Source organism: Ailuropoda melanoleuca, chromosome 3 (genome assembly GCF_002007445.2).
Source record: "Ailuropoda melanoleuca isolate Jingjing chromosome 3, ASM200744v2, whole genome shotgun sequence".
NCBI classification, from domain to species: Eukaryota; Metazoa; Chordata; class Mammalia; order Carnivora; family Ursidae; genus Ailuropoda; species Ailuropoda melanoleuca.
The window spans coordinates 142,593,581-142,615,060 of NC_048220.1; the positions used below are offsets into that span (position 1 = coordinate 142,593,581).

At 47.2% G+C, this 21,480-nt stretch overlaps 1 protein-coding gene across 4 annotated transcripts in view; it reads right to left on the reverse strand.

Moving 5' to 3' along the window:
• Positions 1 to 21,480, reverse strand: part of SRD5A1 (steroid 5 alpha-reductase 1) — a 56,487-nt gene that overhangs the window by 17,187 nt on the left and 17,820 nt on the right. Inside the window, exon 5 of one of the 4 annotated variants that reach the window (XR_004624353.1) lies at positions 14,019 to 14,139. Coding sequence is in view for 3 of the 4 variants with exons in the window: in XM_034657102.1 (XP_034512993.1) it covers positions 20,446 to 20,524 (79 nt within the window). In the remaining variant the exon portion in view is untranslated. Of the gene's footprint in view, positions 1 to 14,007; positions 14,140 to 17,406; positions 19,241 to 19,284; positions 20,525 to 21,480 lie in introns of those variants that run through there. The other 3 variants (XM_034657103.1, XM_002923420.4, XM_034657102.1) reach the window with 3 other exon arrangements.

A 21,480-nucleotide genomic window follows, 5' to 3' on the forward strand; every position in this document is an offset into this window, starting at 1 on the left:
ACCCGCTTGCCTTTTGGAAGGTATCTCGGTTGCGTCCAAGTTTTGGCAATGGTAACTAAAGCTGCCATAGACATTCATGTGCAGGTTTTTGTGTGGACGTAAATAAACGTTCAGCTCATTTCAACCAGGTGGATACATATGTCGGACCGTTTGGTTAAGAGTGTGTTTAATTCTGTAAGAAACTGTCATGCTGCCTGCCAAAGCAACCACATTGCCTTCCCCCCAGCGACGTACGAGAGTTCCTTCCGCTCCACGTCCTCGTCAGCATTTGGAGTCTTCAGTCCTGGATTTGGACTACGCTAATACGGGTGTGGTGGCATCCCGTGGTGGTTTTAATTGGCCATTCCCTGATGACATATGATATTGAACACTGTCTCATACCGTTACCCAGGTGTTTTCTCCTTCATGGGCCTAATGCAGACATTTCTTCCTCCAAGCAGGAAGAATTGGCTTATCGTTGTGGGAGAAATATGCTTCTAGACTGATTGGGCTAAACATTCCCTTAACACATCTTTTGAAAGTGATGGAGAAGGATATTAATACCAAGTAACTTTTCCTTTTTTAGATGTTTTCAAATTAGACAATCAGCGCTAAAATAGGGAATAATTGGGGCCCTCCTTAGGGGGTCCTGGCTGGGGATGGAGCTTTCTCAGCCACATGGATCCTTGGAGAACGGAGTTTGCTGCTTTGCACTGGAGGGAAAGGAACCAATCCAGACTGTTCACTACTTTGCGGAGAGTAAGATACTAATTGATTTGAGATGTTTCTACATTCCTGCTTCCCACATACACACTTTAGGCCAGGCCAGCTGGATTTTAAGAGAGAAAGGAAAGCATTATCTCTCTGACAGAACCAGTTTGCTTTTAATTCTGTCAAACAGAAGAAGTCTAGTGTCCGAGCTTGCTCTTACTAGGACAGCAACATTGAAGACCACCATGTCAGCTACGGTGAGGGGCACACAGAGGGGTGGCCCTGTCCTCACTGTCATGGGAAAACAGTAATAACATGCAGACATCAGCTGGGATAGCAAACACCTACAGATAAGAACATGACGGCCAGGAGTATCGGTGTCCAGCTTGACTATGATGCTCGGGCTGGTGCAATCTCTAGTTGGACATTAGTGGTGGACACTGTCTGCTCTCAGGCGCATCTCTTGAGGTGGGACTGCCTGACGTCTGAGTGGCTGTTGGCCCAAGATCCTTAATAGGATCCCACAACAGTCAGTGCGTAGGCAGCACTGGTCCTAGAGACTTGGATTATTTTCCTCCTTAAGCATTGGGAATTAATGAACCCTTAGCTTTCTGAAATGTCTCTTTAATTCATTATGCCCAGGAATCCAGGCCAGACTCTCCCTAAACTCACCTGGACTTGCGCAGCTTGACCATGAGCTTCCTGGTCCTCAGGCCCACCCTGGCCAAGCTCTGGTGAGTGTCACTCTGAGATGAGAGATGGGGAAGTGACACATCTTTTCACATCACCTGAGGTTTGTGTCTGGCCAAAGACCCTTCACTGACGGTGCTTTTCAATCAGCTCTGAGTATCACACAAAGCTTTCCCAAATAGTCTTTCCAGAACACAGAGTTTTAACCATCTCAGTCATTCTTTCTTAACCAGCTTTTTTGTAGGTGCAGAAGAACCCACTCTTTCAGTGTGATCCGAAAAGCAACCCAGTCTCGGCAACTTCCTAAACGAGATGTCAAGGTAGAGAGGCACGCTGGCAAAGGGCCGTCCGACGGCAGGGCTCTTCTCCTACTGGGAGGCCTGCATCAGTCTTTGGAGGATGTAGGTTTGACCTCCTCTTTCCCACTTGGGGCAGAAACAACGCTCACCATGGAACGAGTATGGATGTTGTAGATGTCTAGTCTCCCCAAGACCCTCCCTCAAGCATCTACGCTCCAGTCCAGGTGGGCAGTCTCGTCTCCTTCCTGGTGGGAGAAGAAGGCCCACCATTCTTCCAGAACGCAGGTGAATGGTGTCTAAGCCTTCATGCCCTGCCTCACAGACAGATACCTGCCTATTTGCCCACAGATGTCTAGACACACCCCTAAATGCAGAGGGATTGATACACTGTTCCATTAGATATCTGTTCGTCTTAGATAAAAACTGGCTGCTGTAGCAGAAACAGGCATTGAAGAAATAACAATGTAATATTTTGTTTATATTATATTTGACTGCATTGAGGCTTTTATAAATGAAAGGTGAACACTCTGAAATAGTATCCTTGAATTCTGTTAGTCAGCAGTGATAAAAATATGACTTTCCAACCCCATTTTCTTCAAGGAAAAGGGGAGAGTATCATTAAAAAAAAAATAAAGCCCTGGGAAAGTTGTCTCCTTCCAGCAGTTTCTTGGCTGGGGCACAGCTGATCGACAGTACTCATTAGATCCTGTCACTCTGCAATAAGGCCCAGGGAGTCCAGAGAAACGGTTTTGCTGACTTAGCATTCCGTTTATTTTCTTCTGACACATTGGGTGTTGAAATGACCCAAAACAGAGTGGCGCCTGGGTGGCTCTGTCTTTTAAGCATCTGCCTTTGGCTCAGGTCATGATCAAGCCCCGCATCAGGCTCCCTGCTCTGCGGGGAACCTGCTTCTCTTTCTCCCTCTGCCTGCTGCTCCCCCTGCTTATGCTCCCTCACTCTCTTTCTCTCTGTCAAATAAATAAATAAAATACTTTTTTTAAAAAAAGAAAGAAATGACCCCAAACAGCTGCAGCAGTATGACCAGAGCATTCTACCACCGGTGGTTAGGACAGACAGAGAGATGAAAGGGCATCTTCCAACAGGAAGGTCTGGTTCGTTGCCAGGTACAACTGACATCCCGACACATGGGGATCTGTCTTAGCTGTTTGAAATTTTCCAACCCCGGTCAATTGTGGTTTCCATAAAAAGCGAAGCATCATATGCTCTACAATCATGTTCAGTATCTGTTGCTGCCTTGCAGTGGGACCATAAACGCAGAGGTGGAAAACCACGCACGCTTATGACCTCAGGGCTTCTGGGGCCCAGGAGTCTGGGCACAGCTTAGCAGGGGCCACTGCACAGGTCTCTCCAGGCTGCAGACAAGGTGTCAGTGGGGCTGGGGTCCCATCGGAGACTCTACTGGGAGAGGATCCCCTTCTAAGCTCATGCGGTTGTTGGCAGCGCTCTGTACCGGCGGGTGTGGGACTGAGGTTGCCGTTTGCGTCTTTGAAGAAGCCAGCTGGGGAGCATCGCCTCAGAAGGTGGGCGTTGCAATCCTGTGTATCGTAATCACAGGAGGAGACTGTGCTAACTGGACTAGCACATGGGCTACCCAGATATTTGGATTCGGACATGCCTGTGAGTGTGTTTGTATTTGAATGAAGGACGGAGCAAAGCAGATTGTCCTCCCCAGCATGGGTGGGCCTCACCCAGTCAGGCAGAGGTCTGAGCAGAACAAAAGGCAGAGTAAGGACGTCTTTCTCTGCCTTTTTCAAGTCGGGACGTTGGTCTTTCCTGCCCTAGGACCGGCTCTCCTGCTAGTGGCTTGCCTGGTTCTCAGGCCTCTGGACTCAAACTACTTGGAACTCCACCGCTGACTTTCCTGAGTCCCAGTCTGGCAGAGGCTGGTTGTGGGACTTCTCAGCCTTCATCACTGCATAAGCCAATGCCATATAATAAATTACATACCTATGATCTGTGAGACTGTGAGCCCCAGGAGGGAGGGATCACGGGGCTGCTGTAGATGCAATCTGTTACAATAAGACACCTTCTCAAGTTATTAAATATTGTACTTCTCTATAGAAAAATGTCACTTTTGGAGCACAAGACAAGCAGGCGAGGGTGCTCCTGGACTTCAGAAGGAAACCAGTTAAGACCATGGGGCAGCAGAGCATCTTTCTCATAAGTGGGTGATTTCAATNTTGTGTTCCTCTCTCGCTGGCTGTCTCTATCTCTGTCAAAATAAATAAATAAAATCTTTAAAAAAAAAAAAAGACCATGGGGCAGCAGAGCATCTTTCTCATAAGTGGGCGATTTCAATAGTATTTAGGTGCAGAGTGGAAGGCATCATACTGATACTCTCCAATATTGGAAACATTATCTTTTAATATTTTTAAATACATCCATGTGCCAGACCGTGTCTGAGAGCTTTCCAAATGTTATTTCACTTCATGCTCCCACCTGGGCCAGGTGGCCAATGCTATTACCATCCTTGTTTTGCAAATGAGGAAGTGGAGGCCAAAATTTGGGGGACTTATTCAAGGTCACGTGTAGGAAACTGTGGAACTAGGATTCAGCCCAGTGATTTCCACGGCTCTGCGTGTCCTCCCAGCCTCCACAAAGTTGGAGCTGGGGCCATGGCCTGGCAGAGGTGTCCTCTAGTGAACAGCTCATTCGTGCTCCCTGAAACTCACACTCCCCGGGCAGGTTGGACCATGATGGAAGTCAAGGCAGGGATCCAGGGGAAGGGGAGGGCTTGCATCAGGGTAGGGAGAGAGGCAGCTGAGCCCAAATGAGGAATGGCAGAAGGAGGTAAGACCTGTGTTAGAAGCTGGGATGGGCAGGGCAGCAGGTGGTCTGAGACACCCCTGGAGATGGGCTGGTGCAGTTAGAATGAGGGCTCTGTGCTGTCTGGGGTCATCGGAGTGCCTGGCACAGCAGCGTCTCTAACTTGCAGATTGGAAGCTCCAGTATGGTGGCCGTGGTGGGATAGCCTGACACCATTCCTTGCGATGAATTTGGTGAAAGGCTCCAAAGGGTGTGGTTTCAGAGGGTCAGCACACCTGGTTCCTCAAAACAGCCACCGGAAGTCTCCAGAAAAAAAGCAAGACATGACTTTATCTCTTATGAATTCTCCATCTCTTCGCATCATATCAGATGTCTTTTCCCCCCAGTTGTTCTAAAATATAACTGGACTTCTGAACTATGGATTTGAATGTAAATTGTGTAAAAAAGTGATTCAATTGCGTTTTTTAGGGCTGAAAGTGCTTTCCCTGACTCCCGGCAGAGTCCACAAGTCTCAGGTTGCAAGTGTGCCTAGATCCACAGGATGGTGTCCCCTCCAGGCTGGCCAGGGGAGGGCGAGGCTTCCCTGCAGGAGCTGAGCCCCTCCTTCACTTCTCTGTGCTGTCGTGGAGGGTTCTGCCCAACAGGACAGGAGATTCTCAGGATGGAATCGGTGGGCAAAGGAATCCAAACGGCAGTGCCTTGGAACCCAGAGCAGAAAGTGCCCCTGGATCCAGAAGAGATGGAAGTCACTGGAGGATTTTAAAAAGGACCGCCTGGGGACAAAGCCTATGCTTGCTGTGTCCCCAGGACGGTGATGGTGGGAATCGGCTGGAGCATGCTGATGGGGGTTTGGCCACTACGACGGCGGGCCCGGGAAGGAGGTTCAGTCACCATCGAGGCTCATAAGNCCCGACACATGGGGATCTGTCTTAGCTGTTTGAAATTTTCCAACCCCGGTCAATTGTGGTTTCCATAAAAAGCGAAGCATCATATGCTCTACAATCATGTTCAGTATCTGTTGCTGCCTTGCAGTGGGACCATAAACGCAGAGGTGGAAAACCACGCACGCTTATGACCTCAGGGCTTCTGGGGCCCAGGAGTCTGGGCACAGCTTAGCAGGGGCCACTGCACAGGTCTCTCCAGGCTGCAGACAAGGTGTCAGTGGGGCTGGGGTCCCATCGGAGACTCTACTGGGAGAGGATCCCCTTCTAAGCTCATGCGGTTGTTGGCAGCGCTCTGTACCGGCGGGTGTGGGACTGAGGTTGCCGTTTGCGTCTTTGAAGAAGCCAGCTGGGGAGCATCGCCTCAGAAGGTGGGCGTTGCAATCCTGTGTATCGTAATCACAGGAGGAGACTGTGCTAACTGGACTAGCACATGGGCTACCCAGATATTTGGATTCGGACATGCCTGTGAGTGTGTTTGTATTTGAATGAAGGACGGAGCAAAGCAGATTGTCCTCCCCAGCATGGGTGGGCCTCACCCAGTCAGGCAGAGGTCTGAGCAGAACAAAAGGCAGAGTAAGGACGTCTTTCTCTGCCTTTTTCAAGTCGGGACGTTGGTCTTTCCTGCCCTAGGACCGGCTCTCCTGCTAGTGGCTTGCCTGGTTCTCAGGCCTCTGGACTCAAACTACTTGGAACTCCACCGCTGACTTTCCTGAGTCCCAGTCTGGCAGAGGCTGGTTGTGGGACTTCTCAGCCTTCATCACTGCATAAGCCAATGCCATATAATAAATTACATACCTATGATCTGTGAGACTGTGAGCCCCAGGAGGGAGGGATCACGGGGCTGCTGTAGATGCAATCTGTTACAATAAGACACCTTCTCAAGTTATTAAATATTGTACTTCTCTATAGAAAAATGTCACTTTTGGAGCACAAGACAAGCAGGCGAGGGTGCTCCTGGACTTCAGAAGGAAACCAGTTAAGACCATGGGGCAGCAGAGCATCTTTCTCATAAGTGGGTGATTTCAATAGTATTTAGGTGCAGAGTGGAAGGCATCATACTGATACTCTCCAATATTGCNCCGCTATGACCCTGCTTCTTCCTCTCCCACTCCCCCTGCTTGTGTTCCTCTCTCGCTGGCTGTCTCTATCTCTGTCAAAATAAATAAATAAAATCTTTAAAAAAAAAAAAAGACCATGGGGCAGCAGAGCATCTTTCTCATAAGTGGGCGATTTCAATAGTATTTAGGTGCAGAGTGGAAGGCATCATACTGATACTCTCCAATATTGGAAACATTATCTTTTAATATTTTTAAATACATCCATGTGCCAGACCGTGTCTGAGAGCTTTCCAAATGTTATTTCACTTCATGCTCCCACCTGGGCCAGGTGGCCAATGCTATTACCATCCTTGTTTTGCAAATGAGGAAGTGGAGGCCAAAATTTGGGGGACTTATTCAAGGTCACGTGTAGGAAACTGTGGAACTAGGATTCAGCCCAGTGATTTCCACGGCTCTGCGTGTCCTCCCAGCCTCCACAAAGTTGGAGCTGGGGCCATGGCCTGGCAGAGGTGTCCTCTAGTGAACAGCTCATTCGTGCTCCCTGAAACTCACACTCCCCGGGCAGGTTGGACCATGATGGAAGTCAAGGCAGGGATCCAGGGGAAGGGGAGGGCTTGCATCAGGGTAGGGAGAGAGGCAGCTGAGCCCAAATGAGGAATGGCAGAAGGAGGTAAGACCTGTGTTAGAAGCTGGGATGGGCAGGGCAGCAGGTGGTCTGAGACACCCCTGGAGATGGGCTGGTGCAGTTAGAATGAGGGCTCTGTGCTGTCTGGGGTCATCGGAGTGCCTGGCACAGCAGCGTCTCTAACTTGCAGATTGGAAGCTCCAGTATGGTGGCCGTGGTGGGATAGCCTGACACCATTCCTTGCGATGAATTTGGTGAAAGGCTCCAAAGGGTGTGGTTTCAGAGGGTCAGCACACCTGGTTCCTCAAAACAGCCACCGGAAGTCTCCAGAAAAAAAGCAAGACATGACTTTATCTCTTATGAATTCTCCATCTCTTCACATCATATCAGATGTCTTTTCCCCCCAGTTGTTCTAAAATATAACTGGACTTCTGAACTATGGATTTGAATGTAAATTGTGTAAAAAAGTGATTCAATTGCGTTTTTTAGGGCTGAAAGTGCTTTCCCTGACTCCCGGCAGAGTCCACAAGTCTCAGGTTGCAAGTGTGCCTAGATCCACAGGATGGTGTCCCCTCCAGGCTGGCCAGGGGAGGGCGAGGCTTCCCTGCAGGAGCTGAGCCCCTCCTTCACTTCTCTGTGCTGTCGTGGAGGGTTCTGCCCAACAGGACAGGAGATTCTCAGGATGGAATCGGTGGGCAAAGGAATCCAAACGGCAGTGCCTTGGAACCCAGAGCAGAAAGTGCCCCTGGATCCAGAAGAGATGGAAGTCACTGGAGGATTTTAAAAAGGACCGCCTGGGGACAAAGCCTGTGCTTGCTGTGTCCCCAGGACGGTGATGGTGGGAATCGGCTGGAGCATGCTGATGGGGGTTTGGCCACTACGACGGCCGGCCCGGGAAGGAGGTTCAGTCACCATCGAGGCTCATAATCCCTTCACTTGGCCTTGAGGGTATGTTTGTCACTTTTCCCTACCGGCTGTTATTTTAGCTACTTACTTGTTTCCAGCCTTTCTCAGCACCTGGGCAGGCCTGCTTCAGCTGCCCTGCTAGAGCACCTCTGATTGTGCTTGGCACTGTGCGTGGAAGGCACTCCTGACCCTGGGAAGCATTCTTTGTGGAGGGTACAAGACGTTCTCTGCCTCGGCGCTTTTCTACTTTGAGCAAGATGGCCAGTGGGTATAGTCTTCCCACAGTTGGCAGCCACTGAGCATTCCCAGATCGCATGTGAAGGAGGCCGTCCCCGGAGGCCTTGCTGAGGGAGAAGCTGGGACACAGAAGGATTGGGGGAAAAACAGGTAAAAGGTGGGAGGGAAGTTCCTGCCAGGAAGAGTGCCAGATGCCGCGAAGTCAAATGGGGAGAAGCTTCACAACTGAGCCCTAAGGGTGCTGGAGGGGTTCTCAGTCAGTGCAGGAGCAGCCGTAGGGCAGATGGGAAATCACCTGCTGCTGGTGATTGGTTGTTTTTGTTTTTGTTTTTTTGACTTAAATGTTAAAGATTTTACTTCTCTCTTATATAAAGTTTCTGTAACCACAGGCCTTTGGAAAACCTCATTGCTCATGTTGATTCCAGAATCCGGGTTCCTTCCATTACATAGCTCCACAATCTCTTGGGTTTTTTTTTTTTTTTTGGTTTTTTGTTGTTGTTGTTGTTGGCATCTGTATGTTTGTATCTGTGGGTTTTTTTTTTATGTAAAGTTCTTTGATTCATTAGCTGCATATAACACCCAGTGCACCATGCAATACGTGCCCTCCTTACTACCCATCACCAGCCTATCCCAATCCCCCACCTCCCTCCCCTCCGAAGCCCTCAGTTTGTTTCTCAGAGTCCATAGCTGCTGGCGATTGTTAAGACAACCTCTGGAACGCCCCCTGACTTCAACCCCTTCTTGCCAGGCCAGCCCCACCCTCTGCCCTGTAGCATGTGTGACATCCAAATCACAAGGCTGAGGTCGCAGACAGGCCGGGCAGCAGAAGACGAGCTCAGGAGCCTGCCTCTTCCAACACGGGGACACTGAAGTGTGGAAGGAGGTGCTGTCAGACCCTGGCTCCAAGTGGGGGGGCAGGGAAAGGGCTTTTGCCTCTGCCCTCAGCCCAGAGACAGCCACAACACGGTAATTTTGGCTGAGGGAGGCCAAGGGTGGGGACATAGGAGCTCACAAGGGCTTCCAGACTTGGAGGGGTGGCTCGAAGGGAGCAGAGCAGTGAACAGGGTGCCTGGATACACCTGCTTCCCCGAGGATCCCCAGCCACAACGGAGGGCTGCGGCCAGGGGAGCGGGCCAGGGGCCACATCCCTGACCAGTTAAGGCTGGGACACAGGTTCCCCGAGGAGAGGCTGCAGGCCCAGCAGTGGGGCTGTTTCCCTGCCTGGTGGGCACTAGTGGACAGGGCCGGGGTCCCATGTCGAATCCTAGCTAAGAGCTGCTCACAGTGGGGTGGTGGACGCATGCTCACACATGGGAGAAAACAAAGGCAGCGGGCCCTTCCCGGGGGGGCGTAGAAGGCTGGACGGACCAGCAACCACTGACTCATACTTACTACAGGGGTGAGTCTGTGCTTTGAGAATGAGGTCATGGGACAGCCCAGCGGCAGATGTAGGGGCTCAAACTGGCCTAGGGAGGGGCTGAAGCTTCTGGAAGTTGCTTCTGCCCTGAGACGGCCACCCCCACACAGGCACTACTAACTTGCTTCCAAGGAGGCAGGGTCCCAAGACTGTGATGGGTTTGAAAATACACTGGCCAGTGATGTTCGGTGGCAGACTTGAAGGGCTCTGGCTGGAGGCAGTGACAGGCACGGCGCTCCAGACCTTCCTCTTGAAAGCCGCCACCTCCCTGGGCAACTCTTACTTCGGGATCCAGACCCTCGGGCTTTGGTGCCCTGGCCTGCCTTCCGCTGAAGCGGGGGCTGTCCCACCGGGGCCTTCCTGCTCCAGCCAGAAGCAAAGTAAAAGCTGTTCTCTGTATTTAACAAGGGCTTTGAACCCTGCGCATGATTCCAGCCTCTCTACTGGTCTTCACATGGACCTCGGTGGACAGTGGGACGTAGCGTGAACCACGAAGGTCACGCGGCGCTCACCTCAGATCCTTGGCGCCCAGCCTCCTGGGCACCGACCAGCCCTCGTGCGTGGAACATGCTGGGGTGTCTACCGCGCGGGCAGCTGCTAGCAACGACTTGGGGAAATGGCAATGTTTTAGATACATAATTAGCACGGAACCATTCCACATCTGGACAATTTAACATGTTCATAATCAACCTCCTGGTTGTGTTGAATATGTGTCTGATAGCCTTGCACAGTGTCGTCACCATGACGGGTCCCACAGACGCACGCGGTGCTGGTGTGTCAGAGAGACAGTGTGAGGAATCATAAGGCAGATAGCAGAAAACGAAAGAGGAAATCACTCACGTCTCTTCCACTGTGATCGCGCAAAGGTGCATCTTTATAGGACGAGGCCACTTTTGGACTAGTTTTTTTTTTTTTTTAATGAAAAAATTGGGTTAAAATTTTGTGAATAAAAACGGTATTTTTAGTTAATAATATTCCCTTTTTTTCTGGTCCGGTTTACACTGTACCTGGAGAACCTCCACTTGGAACAAACTTGTAGTTTTTAAACGGTTTATGTAAATGTGAAAATATTTCATGAAGTATTAAAACTTAGTACCATGTGCATACCTACAGCATGTATATACACGTATACATAGCACAGTAGAATAAGTCAGAGTGTATATAGTAGATATGTGCTATATACACAGCATAGCAGTATAACCTTACGACTTTGAGTGTTACTGGGACAATGTTCATATTTTGGTGATTACCACATTTAGAATGAATTTTTATAGGTTTCAACTTTTCACATCAAAGAGCTACATGCAAAGCTGGCTGATGTAGGAGCCTGTGAACTCTTGGGTTATGAATCATCAAATGTCTTCATGGCTTGACATCTCTAGAAAGAGCCAAATGGGGCAACAGTGTAGAAATGGTTCTTGCGTATGCATTCTGTTCTTTGCAGGGCCAAGACTTTGAAAATGAATGTATTATTTCATGAATGAAATTATTATGTTTTCACAAATGAAATTTATGAACAAAAATATTCATAAAGATTTTCAAATGTATTTCAAATATATTTCAAAATATTTTCAAATATATCTCAAAATATTACTCATAAATATAATACTCATAAAATTTATTATGAATGAAAGTATTTATTCATAAATGAAATTATTACTTATTCAAACTGAAATTTTACTTTCTTTTAAGTACAGAACTCTTAAGCCTGAATTATGTTTGCCTGCCAACTTGAACTGGAATTTCTTATGGTTTTAGAGTCTATACTTAGTATGTGATAAGCTGTTCCCAAATCCTCCAATAACACACTCGTGATTTAGTCCATGGGATAAATCCTTCTGAGCTTTGACAATAAAGCAAAACTTTCAGTAATTTTAAGTCCAGGGATAATGAATATCAGAAATGTAATTATTGGGGCGCCTGGGTGGCACAGCGGTTGAGCGTCTGCCTTCGGCTCAGGGCGTGATCCTAGCGTTATGGGATCGAGCCCCACATCAGGCTCCTCCGCTATGAGCCTGCTTCTTCCTCTCCCACTCCCCCTGCTTGTGTTCCGTCTCTTGCTGGCTGTCTCTATCTCTGTTGAATGAATAAATAAATAAATAAATGTTTAAAAAAAAAAAAAAGAAATGTAATTATTAAAATTTGCATAGGTGCACTTATTAAATTCACACTGAATGTTCTTCAAAGAACATGCAAAAAAAATTTTTTTTAATTCGGTGATTGTTTATGGCTAAAACTTCCTAAGTTTTGAGAGAAATCAGCTAAACTTTGAAACTCACAGTTAAAAGATTAAGAAAATGTTATGTTCTTGAGTGTAGTAGGTAGATGACCCTTTGGAGATTGAGTGAAGGTAAACTGTNCACTCCCCCCACCCCCTGCCACCCCCACCCCCTGCAATGCAGGATGACAGCTCCTGGCACGGGACATCCTCGCCAGCCCTTAGTACCGTCAGGCCTGTTAATTTCAGCCATTCTATCACCTGTGTGGTGTATGTTATGGTTTTACTTTGCATCTCCCTTGTGACTAAAGATATTAAACAGCTTTCCATGTGCTTATCTGTCACAGGCATATCTTCTTCAGTCACAAGTCTGTTCAAATCATTGAAAAATCCAGCCTTCGACTCCCACTCCCAAATGTGGTTCATATTCACCTCCTCCAATACTTCATTAGTCCGGATCCTCGTTTCCTCTTCTCTGAGCTCACTGTCTCCCAGCCCCTTCCCCCACACCCAGCACTGAGTCTCCACATTGCTACCCCAGAGGGACAGGGTCTTTCTGTCTCCTTCAGCTGCCACGTGGAGACCCTCTTGCTCTGCTCCTCACCTGCCTGTTTCATCATGGTCCCACCCCCTCCCCCTTCTCACTTTGTTTTCACCAACATCGACTAAATGTTGAGCCTCCTTGCTCTTCCACACTCCAGACCCCTACAGGTATGACTTGTGCCCAGACTGTTTCTCCCTGAATCATGCCAGTACTCTCTCCTCTCTGAGCAGATGTGGCGGCCCTCTGTCCTTTCAGTTTTCCATAATGCAAACATCAGGTTGTATTTTCATGTACATCTGTCTCCACACCGGCCCACAGATCTCCTGAGGACAAAACTGTATTTTGCCTTTGATCGGCCTTGTCTCACGCAGAGCCTAAGCACCGTGGGCCACGGTCTGCTCCAGAGCCCTACTGACTGAGCGGCCTGTCCCTGAGGTTCTCCCTTGGGCCCCAGGACTCAGCGGATGTAGTATTTATCCCGTGAAACTCCCCCCACCCCCACCAGTCTGCAGAGGGCTTCAAGAACTCCCTGTGCTGCCTTGGACCCTGAATCACAACAACTAAGACAACAAAGGCATGTTAAAGACTCTGTCCTAGGAATCCAGGGGCAGCCACGTGGGTCTCTCCAGGGTCCCGATCGGATCCGCGAGACGTGCCTGCCTTGTTGCCCCATGTCTCCCTTCCGATTTACATATCTTGGCTTCACTCTTCTCACAATCTTGGCTCCATGGCCCTTCTTTATATTCTCTTTTTTTAAAATTAAGAAATAAACAATACATAAAACCACAAAATAAAACGTAACCACCCAGTATAAACAGTCATATCTGAAAAAATAGATTTGATATATTTTCTTCAGATTTCTCAAACCATCAAGAAGAAATGACCATCACAGAACACTGAACTCACCTAGACTCCCTCCTCAGTCCCCCTTGTCCTCAAAGATAACCACAGTCTTGGGCTTAATGTGTCTCCAGTCCACATTTTCATACTTTTATTACACACGCGCTCTCATTTCCTCTCAAATTGCAAACACCGTATTATTCTCCAGTGACTCACTCTGTCACGTGCTTCCTTCCCTCACCAAAAAGGTAACTAGGTCTGGCGGTTCTAGTGAGACCACTTTGTCTCACAGGTCACCTTGAAGCAAACCTCTGATCAGCTTTTGTGGACAGAGTGTCTGAAACCATCCCGGTCACAGAAGTACAGAGAATGCTTTTCTGTAACACGCACAGGTCAGATGCTGGACGTCTTAATTGATCGCATGTTTCTTGGCTCTTGGCCTTTTGCTGTATTTTCTAGGATCAACTTGATTTTACCCTCTACCTCTTCCACCACATTTTTGTTTTCTAATTTCCTAGGTTCACTGTTCTCGGATAATTTTGTTTTCATTGCCTCCTGTTGTTGTCTGGGTATAAAAACTTACGTCTTTAAAACACTGAGGTGTAACGGACATTCAGTGAACTGCATATATTTACAGTATAATTTGATGCATACAGATGGGAAACCATCACACAAGCAAGATAACGAGCATCAACCCCAAATGTTTCCTCTTGCCCTGCTGTAAACCTCCCCCCCTTGCCCCCACCCGCGGGCAAACACTTACCCTATACAGTACAGTCCGTGCTCTTTTCTGTCCTCTTTCAGTCAGCATGGTGATTCTGAGACTCTGTCACTTCGTTGCTGCTGCTGAGTGTATTCCTCTCTTATGGCACGGCAGTATTCCGCTGTATGGACGTAACCACCAGACAGTTAGTCATTCACCTGCTGAGGGACACCTGGATTGTTTCTAGTTTTTGGCTGTTGCAAATAAAGCTGTTATGAACATTCATGTAAAAGACTTTGATTAGATATATGTTTTCACGTCTCTTGGGTAATTAATCACCTAGGAGTGAAATGTTTGCATCATATAGCAAGTGTGTGTTTAACTTCTCAAGAAACTGCCAGAATGCTCTCACCATTGCACATTCCTACTAGCAGCGTCTATGAGTTTCAGAGCCTCCGCATCCTTGCCAAGCCTCCATTGGTCATTTTCTTCAATTTTAGTTATTCTGAGAGATAGGTAGTGCTGTCTCATTGTGGTTTGATTGGCGTTTCCCTCATGAGCAAAGATGGTAAGCATCTTTGCATGTGCTTACTTGCCATTTGTATGTATTCTGTGGCAAAGGGTCTGTTTAAATCTTTTGCCCATTAAAAAGATTGTCTTAAAATTTTTACTGTTGGAATTTGAGAGTTCTTTATGTATTTGGATGCAGAACACTTACCGGGTATGCAATTTGTCAATCACACCAGCAGTCCATTCCCGTACATCACTGGGTCATATTTCAGGACACCATGACCCTCTGTCCACACACCTGCAGATGCCCAATCTCCCCGATGTTACATTTTTTCCTAAAACATTTCCTTTTTGCTTCTGGAGTGATGTTTTTTCTAGAGGTGTTTGCTTTCCTTTCATGACATAGACTTCTCTAAGCATCTGGTGATCCTTGGTCATCAGTGCCCATTGCTGAAAAGTCTCCAGAAAAGCTGAGTGGGGGCCTGTACCTGAAGAGACCATGCCTCCCCGGGCCCCCGGGGGACACAGGGCAGATGATGGCCAGTGACTACACTGGTGGATCCCTAAGAACCAAAATGTGGGGAATGTATTTTTCTGGAACACCAATCCCTAATTATTCTGGGTCTCCCCAAAAAGCTAATTTTTATTTATGAAAGGCCCCCCGCTCCTTCCCCAGCCCTGTTCCCACTGTGTTTTTCCCAGAAATGGGTGTAGATACAGCTTCTGGATTTTATGTGCTATTTGTGGGGTGCAGGAATGGAGGGGGCACTGTTGTCTGCTCTGAGTAGAGTCCAGTTGGCCTGCATTTCGAGGTGTGCATTTCGCTCCCCCCTTCCATCAGCCGTGGCATTAGGAGCTGCCATTTCAGCAGGGCACACTGTGGGCTCTCCACCATCATGGCCCCCTGACCTGCCTTATCAGCCCCATCCCTGTGCCCTTCAATTCCCTCACAGTGATTGTCGCGGGTCAGGGTCAGGAGGGGGAGTAAAAGCATGTGTTCAGTTCATCATATTGAACTGGGAGATTTAAGTGTACTTCTAAAAAACATAAAAACCGTTCCTAATGTTATTTTTTTAAAGAAAATACCTTTCTAAATCACTATAGAAAATGAAAAAAAAAGGAAGTTACAAACAAATAATAAAAACAGAAAACGTGATATAAGGCATCTCAGTATAGCAGTTAGTGGGAGAATTTGAGCCAACTTACTCAATGGCAAAGTCTGTTTATCATGTTGTTAAAGATAACCAAACAAATGACATCTGAAGGCTTGGGAGGGCTAGGAAATGCTGCATGAATTTGCCAATGAAAGCAGCAGAGTGGTAGTTTTCTCATGAAAGCTGGATCCCAGGAGAGCAGCATTCGGCAGGAAGATCATCTTATATTGTTAGCAGGGATAGATAGAAAGTTTTGCAGAATGCCAGCATCAAAACACAGAGCACTGGGTGTTATACGGAACTGATGGATTATTGAACACTGCATCTGAAACTAATGATGTATGCATGTTGGCTAATTAAAACACACACACACACACACACAAAGCAAGACCTCTTAGAAATACAAGGAAAATTGGACACAGAAGAAAAATAAGGCTGCAGAGAATTTTAACAATATGATCAATATACCTGAATTAACAAACCACAGAATAAATAGCATCAACTATAGAGAATGGCCTTGTTACTGTTATAAAAACCTCAAGTCTGCAAAAGGAAAAGTCAAAATCTGCAAAGGAGAGACCTCACAGCACACAATCTCTACTATATCCACATGTGTGAAAAAGAACAAAAGCCTTTCAGTGAAATCTCCCAAATGGTTGAAAAGAAAAAAGCACTGTTTCCAATAAAAATTAATTTCCCAGAACTACTGAGATCAAAGCAAAGCTAAGAAGTACAGCTAGACCATTTAGGGTCATAATTCTAGGAAAATGTAGTCAGCATCACTTCGCAGAAACACACAGGTTTAAAAAGGCTGAAAATACACCTAGTGAGAAAGCGGCTGAATGAGGCACTCCTCCTAAGCGGTTATGAGCACAATGAAAAGATCTCCCCTCCATTAGAATAATGAAAATAAGATAAAAGCAGATACGAAGTTAGGAGGTACAAGGGAAATCACTATAACAAAAATTAGTTTAGAGTAAAACAAGGTAAATGGAGAATATCCAATGCGGAAAACAACCCACTAGGATCAGAGTGTCCAAGTGGGTGTGTTCTCATGGGCTGCCCCCCACACCTGCTGGCAAACCCTCCTCCTTGTTTCTGATCTGTATAAAGTATCTGTGAAAATCTCAAAAGAAATACCACAGATTTTTTTTTAAAGCAAAGAAATGATCCCATTGGCTAAAGTAGAAAACAGACCAATAAGTGTGTAAGAAAATAAAAGAATGCTCCAAACAGTAATCTCAAAGAAAGGCATTCCTGTTCAAATTGCACGAGAACCCTGACATCACCTTTGATTCAGTATTGTCTTCAAATTTCTTGCTACTCTAAGACGCAAATAACGACAAAAGCAACAGCTTCAAATATTGCCAAACAAGAATGTGACATGTTTGCAAATGATATGACTGTGAAGCTAGGGAACTGGAGAGTAACCAAAGAAAACCGTAGGAATTCATGAAATACTTCCAGCAGCATGGCTAGATGGGACAAATATGCAAACATCAATAGCTTTGATCCATCCTAGTTATAGAATGTAGTTGGGGACGCATTCTCAGTCACAAAGAACAGAACATCAAACACCTAGGAATGACCTTCACAGAAATGCACGAGATTCACATGGAAGGTGTCCATTGCACAGCTCCACCGAGACCTGAGTGTATATGACACTGTGAAATTGTTAACATGTGGGAAGCAGGTTTCAGGGCTCACGATGCTGTTATTGTCTGAACGTCTAGAGTGAAGACATGTGGGCAGAATGGAGTCACACTGGAGACAAAATGACTGGACTTTACGTAATTTTATTAATTTCCTTAGTGTAATTAACACAGTAATTGTTGACAGTTTACTAAGCTACAGTTTTTTGGGAAACGGAGGGCAGGGAGCCGAGACAGAACAGCGATTCTTCCTATTAATCATGCACCCAGCGCAGGCCGGCGAAAGCAGTAAGGGCGCATCAAAGCCTAAGTGAACGCAAAGGTCCGGTGGCCCGGGCCGCTCCTGTGAAGGAGGTGCATTTGGGGAAGCTCCCCGCTCTCAGACCAGCATCCTGCTCCCGCCCGTCTGGTGCCCCTTCCAGAACACAGCAGCCCCAATCTGTCCTGATGTGCCCCTGAGGAGATCCATAGTAATTATTGCTTCATGTTTTCAAGTAATTGGAAAATGGCCAGGAAAAGGAATGATGCTTATTTAATAACAAAATTTCTCTTAAAAACTGTGCTGTTTGCAGTTAAAATGAAGCATAGCTGCATCGGACAAGTTTTCTGTGAATTCTGAAACCACAAGAGGCTGTAAAAATCACAAACCCCGAGAACACGGCTTCTACGTAACCCTTGTGAGGGACACCGACCCTGGTTGGGAAGGCCAGCCAGGACAGGGTGCAGGGGGCCCGCTGGGTGCTCCGGACACCCCCCCTCCCCGGCAGTGTCAGCGGGCCAGGGTGAACAGTCTGCTCCTGTCCCCGCTCCTGCAGTTTCCTGCGGTTTCCCCTCCGCAGACGTGGCGTCCGCCCAGGCAGGACTGTCCCAGGCCCGGAGGGGAACTCCACCGTATGTCTGTCCGAACTTGTGCAGTGGCCCAGAAATTTAAGAGCCTTCTAGTTCAAGATTTCTTTTAAATATCTGGCAATACCTGGTAAATTTTACAACTGCCATTTATCTCCATGGACCTGTCAAGTGCATCTAGAGCAAGAAATTCTGTTTCAAGATACTGTTTTGCAATATTGAGGGTACTTAAAAAAAGTGCTTTCCAACATCCTAGTCCTACCCAAAAGGAAGAAAAAATCATCTTAAACCAGAGACTACCGAAGCCTCTGGCAATCAGCATAAGGAGGCTCCCTGCTGCCCGGGGGCCTTTAAGAAGTCCGTTCAGTGGAAGACGGAGTGGCTTACCCCTTATAAGCACACCCAGCCCCCTGCCCTGCAGTGGAGTCACCTGGGGAGCCAGGCTGTAGAAAGTGCCAGACGCCTTTTGTCCAAGACTCAGCTGGGCCTCCTGCGTCTCCTTTCTGTGCCCCACGTTCTCTGCCCCACAGCACCCACAGTGAGAGCCCAGGCGTTTCCCTGGGGCTGTGACCACACTGTGGGTGCCCCCAGGGGCCTCTCTGACCCAGCGGGATGAGAGGGACCATAGAGGCAGTCCTGCCTTTATCAGGGGAGGGAGCAACAACACCTTTGGCCTTGAACTGCTGGCTAGAACGGGTGGCATGAGGGGCAGCGACACGTTTCAGCCCACAGAGGCCACCAGAGACGGCTTGTCATTCTAGTTTTGCACACACTTAGCTGTACATAGTCAAAACAGGAGACTCCAGAAGCAGAGAAATGGTTTCTTCTCTGGAATGACCCAGAGTTCCAGATTCTCGACCCGGTGTACAGCCTGATCCGTCAACCCGCATCTCAGTCTGATTAGTCTGTTATCGGGTGGCTTACAGATTCATAGGAAACAATTCCTACGGCACATCTTGAAAACGATGAAGTAGCAGGACAATGACAGAGACATCATTCATTTACAGAGCCATGAAATTCGTCAGGTCAAAGATCGCTCCACTGACAATGGGCTTAAAACAAAAATGGGATTATAATTTTTCTGAGTTTTGGATAATCTTCGAATTTCTCAAGGTACCACCTAATATAAGACAAAAAAGGAACAGTAAGAAAAAGAAATAATTCTGTTGTTTAAATATTTAATGGATGCTGGCAAAAGGGACAACAATTTTCATTATGCAGGAATATGGGGATTTTTAGGAGTAATACTAAAAACTTTGGCATTTCAGATACGTAGTGTGATTTTGTTTCTATGATGAATAATTAAATATATTTGATTCTAAAGCATGATTCATAAGCAGTAACGCATGTAATTCACTCAGGAGGAGTGTCTCCCATGTCTTCTTCCTCTGGTGACTCTCCATGGCTTTCCCACAGTCCCCAGGAGAGCTACGGCTCCAGCCGCAGGATCTGTGGAACGGGCACCGGGCTGCGTGCCAGGGGGGCTCTCAGACAAATCTGGGAAGATGCGGTAGGTCCCAGCACTCGGAACAAACACGCATTTTTGCTGTTGATAGAAATGACATCAACAAGGCACCCCCATTCGTTTTGGGGTAGTGGCTAGTTGGGGAGGGCGGCAGCTAAGGGGATGGAGTGAAAACTTAAAATAATTTGACAAGACGGAGAAAGAGCCAGAAAACAAGGAGTTTTAGTCAGTACAAAAGATAAACAGATGAAAAGTCATGATGGGAAGCAACTATGAGCTCATACAGGAGAATGTGTGCCAACAGCAACCTGACAGGGAGTGGGCAAACTCGGTCGGTTTCAGATGGCAGTGGGCAGACAGGGGACTGCAGCCCATCAGACCGCGGTGGGCGCTTCCACACGCTGTCCTGCACCCCTGGGGAAGCCATGCGCTCAGGAGCTGGGCCGCCGGCCTCTGGATCAAGCGTCACTTCTGACACGAGCCCTTTCTCTTCCAGACTGGGATGCACTGGGAGATAAGAGCGCCCATCTCAGGGTGGCCTCTTCAAAGCCTCAGTGGTTTCTCTGGCTCACAAGCAGCTTCAGTGCCTCCACGCTCGTCTCCTGGAAGTCCTACTCCTTCCGAGAGCTCGCAGATCTGCCTGGAGAACAAGGAAGTCCTTCACAAACTTCTTCTGATGGGTCTTTCTCTTTTTAGCTCACGACGCCATCTGTCATCATGTCTTGAAGACGTATGGACTTCATCTTTCTAAGTGACATTACACATAATCTTTTATTTCAACAAAGCTCCTTCTCCAAGGCTGTCCTAGATGGCCGGCCTCCGCCTGAGGGATTTTGGGGTGGACAAGCAGGCCCCTGCTCTCAAACTGCCGCTTCGCCGGGCACCACTGCAGCGAGTCCAAGCCAGCGCGGCTCCCGCATGTTAGCGCAACGCTCGAGGCTGGCGGGGAAGAGAACAGTCCGAAAACATTCCTCTTTCCCATTCCTTGACATTTTGCTCTCAAACCACGGTATCTGTTAGCAACTTGGCACAGCTGCCCCAATGTTTCTGACCTAGAGCTCGATTATCAGTATGATTCTACATGAATTTAAATATTTCACATCCAATTATAGAAATAAATTCAGTGCAGTAAAATACTCCTTTGAGAACATCATAATAAATCAAATACAGGGCTAGGAATAGCCCCATGGATTAATAATTAGCTGGTTTCACTGGATTATTAAAAAAAAAAAAAAGGATAGCTTTTATTTTGTCCTCAGCTTGTAAATCCAACATTTTTTTTTTTTNTTTTTTTGACGGAGACAGCCAGCGAGAGAGGGAACACAAGCAGGGGGAGTGGGAGAGGAAGAAGCAGGCTCCCAGCAGAGGAGCCCAGTGTGGCGCTCGATCCCAGAGTGCTGGGATCACACCCTGAGCCAAAGGCAGATGCTTAACGACTGTGCCACCCAGGCGCCCCAGTAAATCCAACATTTTTGAACATACTTCCACTAAACTGAATTCATTAATTTTTCAGCAATTAAAATTAGTTTTGCACTGACATCAATATAAATAGCAAATGAATGAAAAAGAATCCTTTCAACTTGTGAAGCTTTCGGCAAAGAATACCTTTGGGTTTTTATTAAGAGACTTTCATTCGGAAAATGAAATTATTTATTTCTATTTGTATATATTTCCTACTCAAATGTTGAGATTTTTCCGTTTTCATTTGAGAAAACAAAACATCTTTACCACTGACTTGGCATGCTTTTGTTCAATCTTCCTCTGATGCAATTTCTTAAGATATCAGTATCATCTCATGTTTTTCTATTATTAGAAACCAGGCAATATTCGCTTTTTACTCTCTAATGTAACCAATGTGCAAGCAAAGCATGTTCCTCCAGAGGCCATGCCAGGGA